This window comes from Scyliorhinus canicula, chromosome 1, assembly GCF_902713615.1.
Source record: "Scyliorhinus canicula chromosome 1, sScyCan1.1, whole genome shotgun sequence".
NCBI classification, from domain to species: Eukaryota; Metazoa; Chordata; class Chondrichthyes; order Carcharhiniformes; family Scyliorhinidae; genus Scyliorhinus; species Scyliorhinus canicula.
The window spans coordinates 111,822,366-111,837,571 of record NC_052146.1 but is presented as its reverse complement, the minus strand read 5'-3'; the positions used below and the strand labels follow the sequence as shown (position 1 = coordinate 111,837,571).

At 48.5% G+C, this 15,206-nt stretch overlaps 1 protein-coding gene across 3 annotated transcripts in view; it reads right to left on the bottom strand.

Annotated features, from left to right (window-relative positions):
- The window catches only part of arid1ab (AT rich interactive domain 1Ab (SWI-like)), a 216,245-nt gene extending 209,987 nt beyond the window's left edge, over positions 1 to 6,258 (bottom strand). For 2 of the 3 annotated variants that reach the window (XM_038797821.1, XM_038797836.1), the window contains exon 1: positions 4,917 to 6,258. In XM_038797821.1, coding sequence (XP_038653749.1) covers positions 4,917 to 5,918 — 1,002 coding nt within the window. In that variant the 5' untranslated portion in view covers positions 5,919 to 6,258. The remainder of the gene's footprint in view (positions 1 to 4,916) is intronic. The other variant, XM_038797831.1, reaches the window with a different exon arrangement.
- Between the last annotated feature and the right edge of the window lie 8,948 nt (positions 6,259 to 15,206).

Sequence of the window (15,206 nt, the reverse complement as noted above, 5' to 3'; positions counted from 1 at the left end):
AATCAAAGAATAGAAGAAGTCTATGCAAGTCAATGGCAAGATTCACTTCCAGTGCTCAAGTTATAATTGCACGAGAAGGGCAGCACGGTGATGCAACTGGTTAGCACAGTTGCTTCACGTCGCCGAGGTCCCAGGTTCGATCCCGGCCCTGGGTCACATTCTCCCCGTGTTTGCGTGGGTCTCGCCCCCACAAACCAAAAGATGTGCAGGGTAGGTGGATTGGCAGCACTAAATTGCCCTTAATTGGAAAAAAATAATTGTAACTCTAAATTTAAAAAAAATTATTGCACGTGAGTACAGTAGTGAAATCCAGAGTTTAACTCCCCCTCTCCAAACTGTGAAATTAAATCCAAAACATCTGGTTAACTGTGCACTAAAATGAACAAATTGTTGCAAAACGTCAACATGGTCATACATGTGCTTCAGGAAAGGGTAACTACCGTCCCTTCCAAGCCTGGCCTACACTTAAAATGGTCTGAAGTGAGCTAGAAAGCTACTCAGTTACAAATATTACAAGAAAATAGGTTATGCAGCCCAGCCAACACGTGATGGTGCTTATCCTCTTCATGAGCAGCATCCTGATCCCACATGCTCATTCTGTTCCCACATCCCTTCATTCTCCTTTCCTTCAACCACCAATCTAACCTACTCTTAAGCATTGCCACGGTGTCGCAATTACCAATGCTGAATATGTCACACCTGCACAATCCACCTTGTGAAAAAGTTGTTCCTATTCAACATTCTAGAATCCTAACCACTGGACACAGTTTGCTTCCATCTACTCCATCCATCACTCAATTTTAAACCTCTGCTTCAAAACTTTTCCTTTCTAACAAAAAAAACACCCCATTTTTTTCAATCCTTCTTCATATTTATATTTCCTCACACCAGGCAGAATCCTGGTGAATCAGTACTGAATCCAGTAACGCCTCAACAATCCTCCTGGAGTGTGGAGCTGAAAGGTGCACACGGTTGCTCCAAGTGTGGTCTTACAAAGATTCTCCCTCACAACTTAACTTTCATATTCCAGGGCAGCACAGTGGCACAGTGATTCCATCTCAGCCTTGGGTCACTGTCCATGTGAAATTTGCATATTTTTCCCGTACCTGCATGGGCCTCACCCACACAATCCAAAAGTTGTACAAGGTAGGTGGATTGGACACGCTAAATTGCCCCTTAATGGGAAAACAAATAATTGGATACTCTAAATTTATTTTTAAAACTTTCATATTCCATACCTATTGCCACAAAACCCAGTGTTACATTATGTTAAATACTCCCAAATCTCCTGTGCAATCAGGAACCCGAAAGTCCCTGGTGCCATCCATTTTCTGCACTGAGTAAGAATTCTTTTTTTTCCCCAATTGAAGAGCAATTTAGCATGTCCAATCCACCTACCCTGCACATCTTTGGGCTGTGGGGGTGAGACCCACAGGCACAGGGTGAATGTACAAACGCCACATGGACAGTGACCCAGGAATGGGATTGAACCCAGGTCCTTGGCCCAGTGAGGCAGCAGTGCTAACCACAATGGAACCATGCCGCCCTTCCAAATTGAAGTATGATCCCAAACAACATTCTCTTTAAAATATTAACATTTCCCATTGCGGGTGTAATATTTTGTCAGGTAGAAAAATTAATTGTAGAATTTCAAAATGTTAGCTTAGCAGTATGGTTTGCAATGAATTCCCAGCACTGACAATAGGACCAACATTTAATCAAAATTACATTTGATTCGCCAATGAAGAAGCCTTCCTCTTCATAACACTGAAATAACAACAAAATTCACCCTCAGCAGTCGTACAAAGGAGAGACAAAAATAACCTTAACTCTGATAAAAGCAAATTACAGTGGATGCTAGATTCTGAAACCAGAGAACGGGCTGGAAAATCTCAGCAGGTCTGGCAGCATCTGTAGGGAGAGAAAAGAGCTAACGTTGAGGCCAGATGGCCCTTTGTCAAAGCTATAACTCAGAGCAAGTGGGAAATATTTATACTGCGGAGTGAGAATGACCCTCATCTTTCATTTGCACTCCACAGTATAAATATTTCCCACTTTCTCTTTCTTATAGCTTTGACAAAGGCTCATCTGGATGCAACATATTAGCTCTTTTCTCTCCCTACAGATGCTGCCAGGCCTGTTGAGATTTTCCAGCATTTTGTCTTTGGTTTCTTAACTTTGAGGGTCCCCAATAACCCAATGTTGGCTAACTCCTCCTGGATGCCGGGTTCAACTACTGGAGTCTTATTGATATCACAATTTATGTTGCATAAACATACCAGATGAGGCATCTGGTATGATCCTAAGTCTAACTTTAAGCCTGGACCCGAACGTGACCCCAGTTCTAATATACAGTACTGAACACAGCAATGTTTCTGGCAGACTGAATTTGACACAAGTTCTGATATCCCATGTATAGCACTGGATGCGACTGTGATACAAAGCTCAGTGAAACATCGCATCTACATTCATACTAGAGCCTTCAAATCTTATACAACTAAAAGGTTGATTTCTGTGCATCAGTCTCAGCACAATGAAACTTTACGAACTAATACATGGCCAATTCAAATGCAATCACAGCTTCTGTGTATTAGAATGTGCAAATGAATTTGTGCATGGGCTCACATACAAAAGGAGGCCAAATCTGCACCTTAAACAGTAGCTCCAAGTCTTCCAAATTAAACAGCAAGCCTCCTCCCCAGCCAGCAACAGGCACCATAAACGTGACTCAGGATTGCAAACAAGGTTCTATAACAAAGACTTCTACAATTTTTCTTTAATCAATCTTTTTTTCCAACGGGGCAATTTAGCGTGGCCAATCCACCTACCCAACATATCTTTGGGTTGTGGGGGTGAGAGCTACGCAGACACGGGGAGAACGTGCAAACTCCACACGGACAGTGACCTAGGGACAGGAACAAACCCGGGTTCTCGGCGCCAGTTCTAACCACTGCGCCACATGCCGCGTTTAAATCAGAATTTAATTTATATAGGGAAGCACGGTGGTGCAGTGGTTAGCATTGCTGCCTCACGCCACTGAGGTCCCAGGTTCGATCCCGGCTCTGGGTCACTGTCCGTGTGGAGTTTGCACATTCTCCCCGTGTTTGCGTGGGTTTCACCCCCACAACCCAAAGATGTGCAGGTTTGGTGGATTGGCCACGCTAAATTGTCCCTTAATTGGAAAAAAAATGAATTGGCTACTCTAAATTTATTTTTAAAAAAGAATCTAAGTTACAGAACAGTTTGCAGCATCATTAAAAGCAGGCGTTTAAAGCAAAACTCTTTATAGAAGCCAATTTAACTTTAAAAACAGATTCTGAAGATGCAACTTCACTGAAATGTGAGATTGTTATTATGACCTACCCTAACCAAGAGCTGAGCTCTGCATCAATTTGTGCATCTACAAACCCGTATTTATAATACACACACAGCACTCAGCAGAATAGGTAACTCGGCAGAATGCTTTACTACTGATCATCCGAAGCCTAGGCTGATTTGAGCCATCAGGTAAATGATTTGCTATCTAATGTATTGAATATGCCTTTCAAAAGGGTTGTGTTTTCTTGTGGGATACATTTTATGAAATTCCAGCCCAAGGTCAGTGCTAAGAGTGCAGAACCCCCATAAGCACCCTGCCATCACACAATGGGGCTGTGCACACTGACTCGGCCAGTATTGTTTGTGGTGCTGTCCCTGTGCAGTCAGCTGCTCAGCATTTCAAGGTCAGGAGCTGTTTCCACAGCATCTCTTGCCCACCCGAAGCTAAGCATCTGAAACAATGGCCATTACCTGTATTTATTTATCCCCCTCCCTTGCAGACACTGGTGTAACGTGAACCATATTCCAGTTTCTGAGCTAATCAGGTTGTTTTGCCATTACATCAGAGGCAATTATAAATGGCCAGAAGCAGCAGCTGAGGAGCCAATCAGATTACAGATAGCATGTCACCCTAAGACCAACTGTCTCCTGGCTTTGACAGAAGGATTTTACCTCCATAATTCAAATCCCAAACCCGTGCAATCTGCACTTACTCAAATCACCAGCCTGTGCATTAGTTCCGGCTAGTACTGGCAAAGTGAGCCAGCTCAAGGTTGCACACAAGGCAATGGAGAGGAGAAAAACAACATGGGGTGTGGATGTGGATGTGGATGGGGGGGGGGGGGGGGGGCAGGGAAACAAACAAGGTGAGAAAGGCAGCAGAGGTACAGCACACAAGTGTTAAAACAATCAGACAAAAGCAGCAGGCAGTTACTGAACATATAATAAGTAAAAAGTGGGGAAACTCACTGGGATCAGAATCCTAAAACAAAGAGAGCAGTCAGTCCCTCAGCTCCAGAACATGCAGCAAAACCCCACCGCTCATACAGCATGTTTTGCTCCACTGAACTCACCCAATCCTTTACAGATATTTCTCTTTTTCCTTTTCTGCAAGGAGATACACTTTTAATTGAAAACCTGAAATGCTGAGGACAAGAGGGCTGGAGAATGAAAGGGGGCAAGCGAGGAGTGGGGGAGGGGAGGAGTGGGGGGGGGGGAAGGGAATGTAAGGAGGGGGAAGGGAATGTAAGGAGGGGGAAGGGAAGAGAGGAGTGAGGGGCTATGGGGAGGGGAGTGAGGGGCTATGGGGAGGGGGGTTGGGGGACCAAAGGGGAAGGGAGAGAGGGGGAAGGGAGGAGAAGAGCTGTTCCTGCTCGGGTTCGGGCCTCACTTTACATAATTTATACCGAGAGCTGCTGCTCCGCTCGCACAAAGCCGGCCATTTTAGAGCGGATTCTTTGTATTGAGAGAGAAGCATAAGCACGGCCCGGTACCCCCTCCCCCCATACATACACAACACCAACCATTAACAAACACCAAACTACCACTTTCCGCCCCTGGTTACACTAGTTAACTAGCAGTTAGTATGTTTTTTTTACCTGAGTCCTGGGTAAGGGCTGTCCGCTGCTGCCGGGGCTGATGGGCGGATGGTGACTCCTTTGTTGAGCTGCTGCCCAGCCCGGGCTGGGATACTGGGCTCCCAGCTCGCCTCCCTTGGTCAACTCCTGGCTGCTATTGTAGTCCTGGTGGGCCTGGTTATAGTTAGTGAAGGCCCGGGCCCCGCTCGGCGAGGTGAGCAGCTGGTTGAGGGTCGGGGTGCTGGAGGCCGTCTGCGGCTGTTGATGTTGTTGGAGACCGGGGCCCGGCGTCGACTGTTGCTGCTGCCCACTGAAGCGCTGGAAAGTAGAGACCATACCAGAGGCCGGGGCTTTAGGCCCAACCGCCCCGGCCCGCGGCGAGTTGAGGCCGTAGCCTTGGTTGATGTAGCCGCTGCGGGCCCCCGGATAAGCCGTGTAGTTGTTGTAGTGGCCGGCGAAGGCCTCGTGAGAGTTGGGCTGGAAGGAGTCGAGGCCGCCGGGTTGTAGCGCTGCCCCCATGCCGGGGCTTTGTTGTCCGCCATGTTGGTGGAACGGGCCCCGGTAATGGTTGTAACCGTAACCGGTGGGCGGCACGGCGCCCGGGCCGGGACTGGGCCCCGGGTTCGCGTTGGCCATGGGCCCGGTGCCGCCGCCGCTGTTACTGGAATGGTCGAATCTCTGGTCGCCGCTCAGAAGGGCCAAGCTGGCGGCAGTGGCCCGGCCGGGTTCTGGCTCCCCGGACCCACCTCCTCCGTTACTCTGTTCCGAAGAGGAGGCCCCGTCCTGATCGCCGTGTGGCTGGTGGCCGCTGTCCTCGTCACTCTGCTCCCCCGGCCCCGCACTCAGCCGGTGGTTGCTAAAGGTCTCCCTAGTAGTGACGCCGGGCTCCGAACCGTTGCCCGGCAAGTGGTGCTCCTGCTCGGTGGTGGGGCCCGGCCCAGTCCCCGGTTTCAACGCCGCCAACTCGCCGGCCTTGGCCTGGCTCATGTCGGTGTCTCTGAGGGCGCTGACCGGAGCGGCCATCGCTGCCCGCCGCCCCGCGCGACCCCCCCGCCTTGCCTCGCTCGCTCTCGGTGTGTCGCTCCCTCCCGTGCCCGACTCAGCTCGGCCCGGCGGCCCCGACACCCCGCTCCCGGCCGCTCGGCTTGTTCGCTGTCCCCGCCCGGCCGCTCGGCTCCCTGGCTTGTCTTGGGCGGTGGCGCTCAGACGGCCGCGTTGTCGGTGGCGCTGCCGCTCCGCATGGCTGGGTGTGGGTGAGCACGGCAGCCCGAGCCCGTCTAACGGAGCCTCGGGCCCAGCGCAACACGCGGTCTGACAGAACTACTAGCCATGTTGTGTGGGGGGCGGCGGCAAAACCCGGAGCGGAGCGGGAGGGGGAGGGGAGCGGAGCCCGGCATGGGGGAGGGGCCAGGGTGGAGTTTCATCTGTCAATCAGGATGGGGGTACCCTATCCCAACCCCAGTACCCACTTCCCTGATATTGAGCCCAACACTGAGCACCACTCCACCTATAGACCCCCTCCAAGACCGAACCCTTCTCCACCAACAATGACACCCCAATACTGAGTCCTACTCCACTGGTACTGATTCTCCCCCAACATTGAGTCCTTCTCCCCCAACACCGAGTCCTACTTTACTGGTACTGACCCCCAACACCATGTCCCACTATCCTCTCCATGAAGAACCGCTCCTCTCTGACTTGAAACTCCACTATTCTCTCACACACCAAGCCCTACTCCTTCCCATCCCAAAACAAACCCCCCCCCCTTCTCCTGACACACCTCCTCCCCCAAAAGAGAGAATGACACTCCCCTCTCTGCCACTAACCTTCCTACATGGAGCACCATTCTCCCTCACTCTCAAACCCCTCGCCCAACAAAGGGTCCCACTACCCTGACACTGAGATTTCCTTTCTGAATGTGGTTTCACTTCCTCCCCTTGACTGTCAGATCCTGTCCCCAGCATGAACCCTGGTCTCCCATTCCAGATACCTAAACCCACATGGAGCCCTACTCTTCCCCCTCCCTGATACTGAAAACCCTTTTCCCAATACTAATCCATGCTGTCCCTACCCCACAAAACAGGCCTTGCCTTTCCCTCGTCTGACACAGAGCCCTGTTGTCCCTTTCCCCCCAACTCTGAGTCACATTCACCAACCCCCAAAATCAAGTACTCCCTTACCCAATTATTTTTTTTCTAATTAAGGTGCAATTTAGCGTGGCCAATCCACCTAACCTGCACATCTTTGGGTTGTGGGGTGAAACCCACGCAGACACCGGGAGAATGTGCAAACTCCACATGGACAGTGACCCAGGGCCAGGATTTGAACCTGGTTCCTCAGCGCCATAGGCAGCAGTGCTAACCACTGTGCCACCGTGCCGCCCCACCCTTCCCCAAATGTTGAGCTTCCCTCCTGCTCTCCAACAGCGAGCCCTGCTTTCCTCCCTGTCCTGAAGGGACACTGCATGCTTACTGCAGGTGAAAAGCCTGGGTGAATGGATCATGCCTCAAGACTCGTGCCCAGTGTGTTAGTTTACACCTCCACAAATAGTGGGTATTTCTGGATTTTAAAAAAAAAATTTAGATGACCCAATTAATTTTTTTCCCAATTAAGGGGCAATTTAGCATGGCCAATCCACCTAGCTTGCACATCTTTTGGGTTGTGAGGGCAAAACCCATGCAAACACTAGGAGAATGTGCAAACTCCACACAGACAGTGACCTAGAGCTCTGATCGAACCTGGGACCTCGGCACCGTGAGGCCGCAGTGCTAACCCACTGCGCCACCATGCTGCCCCATTTCTGGAGCTTAACAGCTAAAACAACATCACTACTATGGGAGTCCAGAACAAGGTAATAATTTTTAAATTAGAGGTAGACATGGGTGGCATTATGGTGCAGTGGTTAGCACTGCTGCCTGATGGCTCTGAGGACCCGAGTTCGATCCCGGCTCCGGGTCACTGTCCATGTGGAGTTTGCACATTCTCCCCATGTCAGCGTGGGTCTCACTCCCACAACCCAAAGATGTGCAGGCTAGGTGAATTTGCCATGCTAAATTGCCCCTTAATTGGAAAAAATAATTGTGTACTCTAAATTTATTTTTAAAAATAAAAGTAAAGCTAGATTAGAAGTGATTTCCAAAAGCAAAAGTTAGTCTGGAACTCTGCCTCCCCATAACCCCACTCCCTGCCCCCCACCAAAAAAATGGCTGGCCTATTCCTGTTTCTCTGTCAGCAACTGCACAGTCAGTAGTCAAGATTTCAGATGTGAACCCTTCTTTAGAACTGAAAATTAAGGCATGTATGGAGTATTTAAAGTACAGAAATGCCAGGCGCTGAGAAATGCCAACGGCGCTGAGGACTCGGGTTCGAATCCCGGCCCTGGGTCACTGTCTGTGTGGAGTTTGCATGTTCTCCCCATGTCTGCATGGGTTTCACCCCCACAAACCAAATTAAAAAAAGATGTGCAGGATAGGTGGATTGGCCATGCTAGGTTGCCCCTTAATTGGAAAAAATAATTGGCTACTCTAAAATTTAAAACAAGAGTACAGAAATGCCAAACAGCACCATCTAATCACTCTCTAGGACAATAAACTTTTCTTGAATTCCCGATTGGATTTTTTAGCAACTTTCTTATATCAATGGCCCCTGAGCATTGGCCTCCCCAAGAAGTGGAAACATCTGTACATGTACCCTATCAAAACTTGTGAGAGTCTTACTGACTCCTATCAGGACACCCCACAATTCTCTCTTTTCCAGAGAGAAGATTTGTTTGATCTTTCCTGATTGGTATAACCGCTCAGTTCTGGTGTCATTCTCGTTTATTTGTTTTGTGCCTTTTCCAGTGCTTCAATATCCTTTATACAACATGGCAACCTGTTCACCGTGCTCCAGACTACCTAAGGTCCTATTAAAGTTTCAGATAACTCCTCTACTTTTCAATTCTTTTTTTAAAATTTAGATTACCCAATTATTTTTTCCAATTAAGGGGCAATTTATTGTGGCCAATCCACCTACTCTGCACATTTTTGGGTTGTGGGGCGAAACCCACGCAGACACGGGGAGAATGTGCAAACTCCACACGGACAGTGACCCAGAGTCGGGATCGAACCTGGGACCTCAGCGCCATGAGGCAGCTGTGCTAACCACTAGGTCAACGTGCTGCCCTTGCTTTTCAATTCTAACCCCCCACCAAGAAATTAACTCCTGTACTTGTTTTACTTTATTTTAATTGTCTTATTAAAATACAACCTGCATCTTTAATGATTTGTGTATCTTTACCCCTAAATTCCTTTTGTTCATCTGCCTCATTCAGTCCCTTATTTTCCAAGGAACATGCGGCTTCCTTATTCTTTATCTATGTTGAATTTAATTTGTCATGAACTTCCAGTGGCAGCATGTAGAGGAAGTCGCACGTTGGACGGCTCCTGCTCGAGGCTTGATTTTTTTTTTTAGAATTTAATACCCGTTCCCAGGAGCAATTTTTCATTAAATAAGTGCAGGAAGACATAAGAAAGGAGGATGTCCAGAAACCAAGAAAAGCCGCCGTGATGAGGGGGCAAGTGAAGGTTCGCCGTCGAGTGCAAGGATCTGCTCAGCAATTGGAAGGATGGCGGAAGTTGGGTCACTGGGTGGGGCCGCACAGTTCACAGCAGAAAAGATGACCAAGTTGCTGGCTTTGGAATTTGAAAAGCAGTTTGCAAAACACATGGAGGTGGTGAGGAAGGAGATGATGGCAGCGTTGAAGGTGCTGGTGGAGGAGGCGATTGCCCGGTGAAGGCGGCGGTGTCGAGGACAACGGCCAAGGAGCAGGGTGAGAAACTGAAAAGAGTGGAGGAGCCCTTGACGCAATACAGCGATCAGCTCACCTCGATGGGTGAGGATCTGCAGAGGGTGGTGGAGGCCAACAAGGATCCACGAGCCAAAGTAGAAGACCTGCTAAACCGATCTAGGTGGCAAAATCTGAGGATCATGGGCCTGCCTGAAGGGGTGGAGGGCCCGAGGCCGACGGAATATTTTGCCAAGATGTTGGCGGAGCTGTTGGGGGAGGGGGAAGATATTTCCTGGTGTGAACTGGATCGCACTCGGAGGTCGTGAAAGCTTAAACCAAAGGCGAATGAGCCACGAAGGGTGGTGATTATTTGTTTCCATAGCTTTTTTAAAAAATAAATTTAGAGTGCCCAATTCATTTTTTCCAATTAAGGGGCAATTAAGCATGTTCAATCCACCTACCTTGCATATCTTTGGGTTGTGGGGCGTGGGGAAAACTATGCAAACACGGGGAGAATGTGCAAACTCCACACGGAAATGACCCAGAGCCGGGATTGACCCTGGGACCTCGGCGCCGTGAGACTGCAGTGCTACCACTGCGCCACCATGCTGCCCTTTTTGTTTCCATAGCTACCACATGAAGGAGAAGGTCCTTAGTTGGGCAAAGCAGAAGCGGAAGGTGCAGTGGGCTGGAGCTGGTATATGTATACTGGTGTACTTAACCGTGGAGTTGGCGAGGAGGCAGGCTGCCTTCGGCCGAGTGTAGATGGCACTGTACAACAGCGGTGTGCGGTTCAGCATACTGTACCCAGCTAAATTGAGGGTGACCCAAAACTCCAAAGACTTTTATTTTGAGACGGTGGAAGCGGCGGAGGCATTTGCGAAGGTAGAAGGACTGGGGCAGAAGTGCGAAATGGGACTGAGGATTGGTCATGGACTGAGGGTAAGTGGGGGTGAAGATTGTATATAGCTCTATTTTTTATCTCGTGTCATATGTGTTAAATGAGTTGAAGATGGGCAGCATGGTAGCATAGTGGCCTCCTTCTGCACTGCAAAATCTATGATTCTATGATTTGGACAAGGTAGGAGTTGGCATTTTTTTTTGCAATGATGCCTTTTTGCGGTTTGTGTGTTTACACTGGGGTTGTGTGTTGGAAGGAATTTATTTGTTTTCCTGGGTCCGGGCAGGGAGAGGGGAGTGAGGCCTCCACACTGGCTAGCTCAAGCTGGCCAGTGAATGGGAGTGTGGAGGTGGGGGGAAGCTGCGGCCATTGGAGCCTGGTAGAACAGGTTTCTATGGGCCTAGGACAAGCGGTTATTGGATAGGCACATGGAGCACACCAGAATGACAGGGAGTGGGATAGCTTGATCTTGGTTTCGGACAATGCTCAGCACAACATCGAGGGCCGAAGGGCCTGTTCTGTGCTGTACTGTTCTATGTTCTATGTTCTAGGAGGTGTGAAAAGTCAGGGGAGAGGACCGATCCTGGATTAGGTTTTCAAGAGGATGTGGATGGTGGGATTCTGGGAGGGGAGGGAGTAGTTCAATGGGATGGGGCAGGTCAAGCAGAGTGGGCAGGGCCTGGAGTTGTGATGGTAGCGGATAGGAGGAGTGAGGGGCGGTGAGAGACTAGTTAGCAGAGTTACGTGGAATGTGAGGGGTTTGTTGGAGGAAGGTGTTCAATGTCATCGCTGTTCAATGTAGTGCACGTGAACTTGAAACCAGGGCCCCCAGAACATATTTTCGGGTGTCGAACCGGCTCAGGTGGATGCGGGGGCAGACGTTTTTAGCCTTCGCTTCGCTGATTTCCCAGAGGCAGGTCCTGTTGGGGTGGAGGTCAGCTTGGATGGGCAATTTAGCGTGGCCAATCCACCTACCTTGTACATCTTTGGGTTGTGGGGCGAAACCCACGCAAACACGGGAGAATGTGCAAACTCCACACGGACAGTGACCCAGAGCCGGCATCGAATCTGGGACCTCAGCGCCGTGAGGCAGGAGTGCTAACCACTGTGCCACCATGCTGCCCAGCTTCTCTTCTGTGAATTCTGTGCCTGGGCTTGGCAGGGGACTTACTTGAGTTTTTTGACTCTCAAGAATGTATTTTCTTTTATTCCCTTTTCTTCCCATGTACTTAATGATCTGTTGAGCTGCTCGCAGAAAAATACTTTTCACTGTACCTTGGTACACGTGACAACAAACAAACAAACAAACCGGTGAAGTTCAGCTGAAGGGGATAAAAGAAGGGTTTTACAATTCTTGGGGACTGTTTATTATGCACTTTGGAGAATTGGTTGCCATTGAACATTGAGGGGGTCGGGGAAGGGGTCGGCGTTATTGTTGTCTTTGATTACACTGTGTACTGATTGACTGGTAATTTTTGTTTTTTACCTGGATTGTACGGGTGGATGTTTTGCTCTGTATATTGAGCGGGGTGCGGTTTGTGTGGGGGGATTGATATTGTTTTTGTTTTTTTGTTTGGTTGTTTATTGACGAAAATATTGAAAATGAGGAGAATAAAAAGATTTTAAAACAAAGTAATTAATTTGTCATTTACCTGAACATTCTACAGTCAGAAAAGAGGAGAATGTATAAAACATGCACACAAACTTAAAGACAAATCATAAGTGGAATGATGTAGTAGATCCTCTAAAGTCAACCAATTATCAGACACATGAAGGCATTGACTAAAAACGTCCCATTGCTTGTTGGCCCAGAACCACTCTACATATAAGGCATTTAAAAAAAAAAAAATTAATTTACAAGATGCATTCATTGCCAACCCTAGTTGCTTTCCAGAAGGTAGTGAGGTGCCTCTTGAACCGTTGCAGTCCCTGAGGTGTAGGTACTTGCACAGTGCTGTTATGGAAGGAATTCCAAGATTTTGACCCAGTAACGAAGAAGGAATGGCGATATATTTTCAAGTCAGGATGGTGGGGCAGCACGGTGGCGCAGTGTGTTAGCACTGCGGCCTCACAGCGCCGAGGTCCCAGGTTCGATCCCGGCTCTGGGTCACTGTCCGTGTGGAGTTTGTACATTCTCCACGTGTTTGCGTGGGTTTCGCCCCCACAACCCAAAAATGTGCAGGGTAGGTGAATTGGCCACGCTAAATTGCCCCTTAATTGGAAAAAATGAATTGGGTACTCTAAATTTTTTTTTAAAAGACAAAAAAAAGCCAGGATGGTCAGTGACTTGGAGGGGAACCTCCCAGATGGTGGTGTTCCTAGGTACCTGCTGCTCTTGTACCTCTAGATGGTAATGATTGTGGGTTTGTAAGGTGCTGCCTAAGAAACCTTGGTGGGTTCTTGCAGTGCATCTTGTAGATGAAATGAAATGAAAATGAAATTAAAATGAAAAATGAAAATCACTTATTGTCACGAGTAGGCTTCAATGAAGTTACTGTGAAAAGCCCCTAGTCGCCACATTCCGGCGCCTGTCCGGGGAGGCTGGTACGGGAATCGAACCGTGCTGCTGGCCTGCTTGGTCTGCTTTAAAAGCCAACGATTTAGCCCTGTGAGCTAAACCAGCCCCTATGATGGTGCACAAGGTTGCCACTGTTCGTCGGTGGTGAGGGATTGAATGTGTGTGGAATGGGTAACAATCAAGCAGGCTGCTTTGACCTGGATGGTGTCGAGCTTTTTGAGTGTTGTTGGGGCTGCACTCATCCAGGTAAGTGGAGAGTATTCCATTACACTCCTGACTTGTGCCTTGTAGATGGTGGACAGACTTGGAGGGGGGGGGGGGGGGGGGGGGGGGGGGGGGGGATTTAAAAAGTTACTCACCGCAGGATTCCTAGCCTCTGACCTTCTCTGGTAGCCACAGTATTTATATAGCTAGTTCAGTGTCTGGTCAATGGTAACCCCAGGATGCTGATGGTGAAAGATTCAGCGATGGTAATGTGATTGAATCAAGAGGTGATGGTCATACCTTCTCTTGTTGGAGATCATTGCCTGGCACTTGTGTGACGCAAATGTTACTTGCCACTTGTCAGCCCAAGCCTGGATATTGTCCTGTTCTTGCTGCATTTGGACATTAATTCAGCATCTGAGAAGTCGCGAATGGTGCTGAACATTGTGCAATCATTTGCGAACATCCCACCTTATGGTGGAAGGAAGCTTGTAATATCACCTGAAGGCTTAGAGTGAACATAAAAGATGACTGGAGGGAAGGGGCGTGACAGGAGGGTGAAGGGAAGAGGGAGGGTAAGGAAATAATGAGGATAGGAACATGAGGTGGGGAGGAGGACATGACTGGATAAAAGATGGGAGAAAGGGAAAAGAAGATAGAGTTAGGAGGAAGAGAGACAAGGAACAAATAAAAGAGACAAGGAACAGCACAGGAACAGGCCCTTCGGCCCTCCAAGCCTGCACCGACCATGCTGCCTGTTTAACCTAAAACCTTCTGTGCTTCCAGAGTCCGTATCTCTATTCCCATCCTATTCATGTATTTGTCAAGACGCCCCTTAAATGTCACTATCATACCTGCTTCCACCACCTCCTCCAGCAGCGAGTTCCAAGCACCTGTGTAAAAATATTTCCCTCGTACATCTCCTCTAAACTTTGCCCCTCGCACTTTAAACCTATGACGCCTAGTAATTGACTCTTTCACCTTGGGGGGAAAAGCTTCTGTCCATTCCCTTCATAATTTTATAGACTTCTATCAGGCCGCCCCTCCACCTTCGTGGTTCCAGTGAGAACAAACCGAGTTTATCCAACCTCTCCTCATAGCTAATGCCCTCCATACTAAGCAATATCCTGGAAAACCTCTTCTGTACCCTCTCCAAAGCCTCCACATCCTTCTGGGTAGTGTGGCAACCAGAATTGAACAGAGGAGAAAAGCTACAGGAGAGAAAAGCAGGTAGGGCAAGGGCAAAGAGGAGGGAGTTTACAGAGAGAAGAAAGGATTGGTGAGATAAGAAAAGAGAGCTGAGCAGCACGGTGGCACAGTGGTTAGCATTGTTGCCTGCGGCGGTGAAGACCCGGGTTCGAAACCCGGCCCTGGGTCACTGTCCGTGTGGAGTTTGCACATTCTCCCCGTGTCTGCGTGGGTTTCGCCCCCACAACCCAAAAGATGTGCAGGATAGGTGGATTGGCCACCCTAAATTGCCCCTTAATTGGAAAAAATAATTGGGTACTCTAAATTTATTTTAAAAAAAGAAAAGAGAGCTGTTGGAAAAAAAGATGAATTGGGGAAATGAAGAGAAGGATACATGGAATAGAAGAGAGAAGAAGAAGTGGGGGGATAAACATCTGAAGGGAGTCAAAATAACAGGGATGGGGAAAATGGAGACTCAAAGAGAAAAAAAGTGAGACAAGGGGTTGAGAAAGTGGAAAAATAGAGGGAGATAAAAGGTGGAGAATGAGGGGACAAAGTGAAGCACATAATGGGAGAAACTGAGTAAGAAAACTGGCAGAGAAATGTGTGAAAAAAGCAAAGGAAGAGGGAGGAGTGAAAATCAGAAGACAAGAAAAGAAAATAACAAAAGAGAGTGTGGGAAATATGAGGCAAGACAAAGGAAAAGGTGAATGAGAAAATAAAAGAATGATA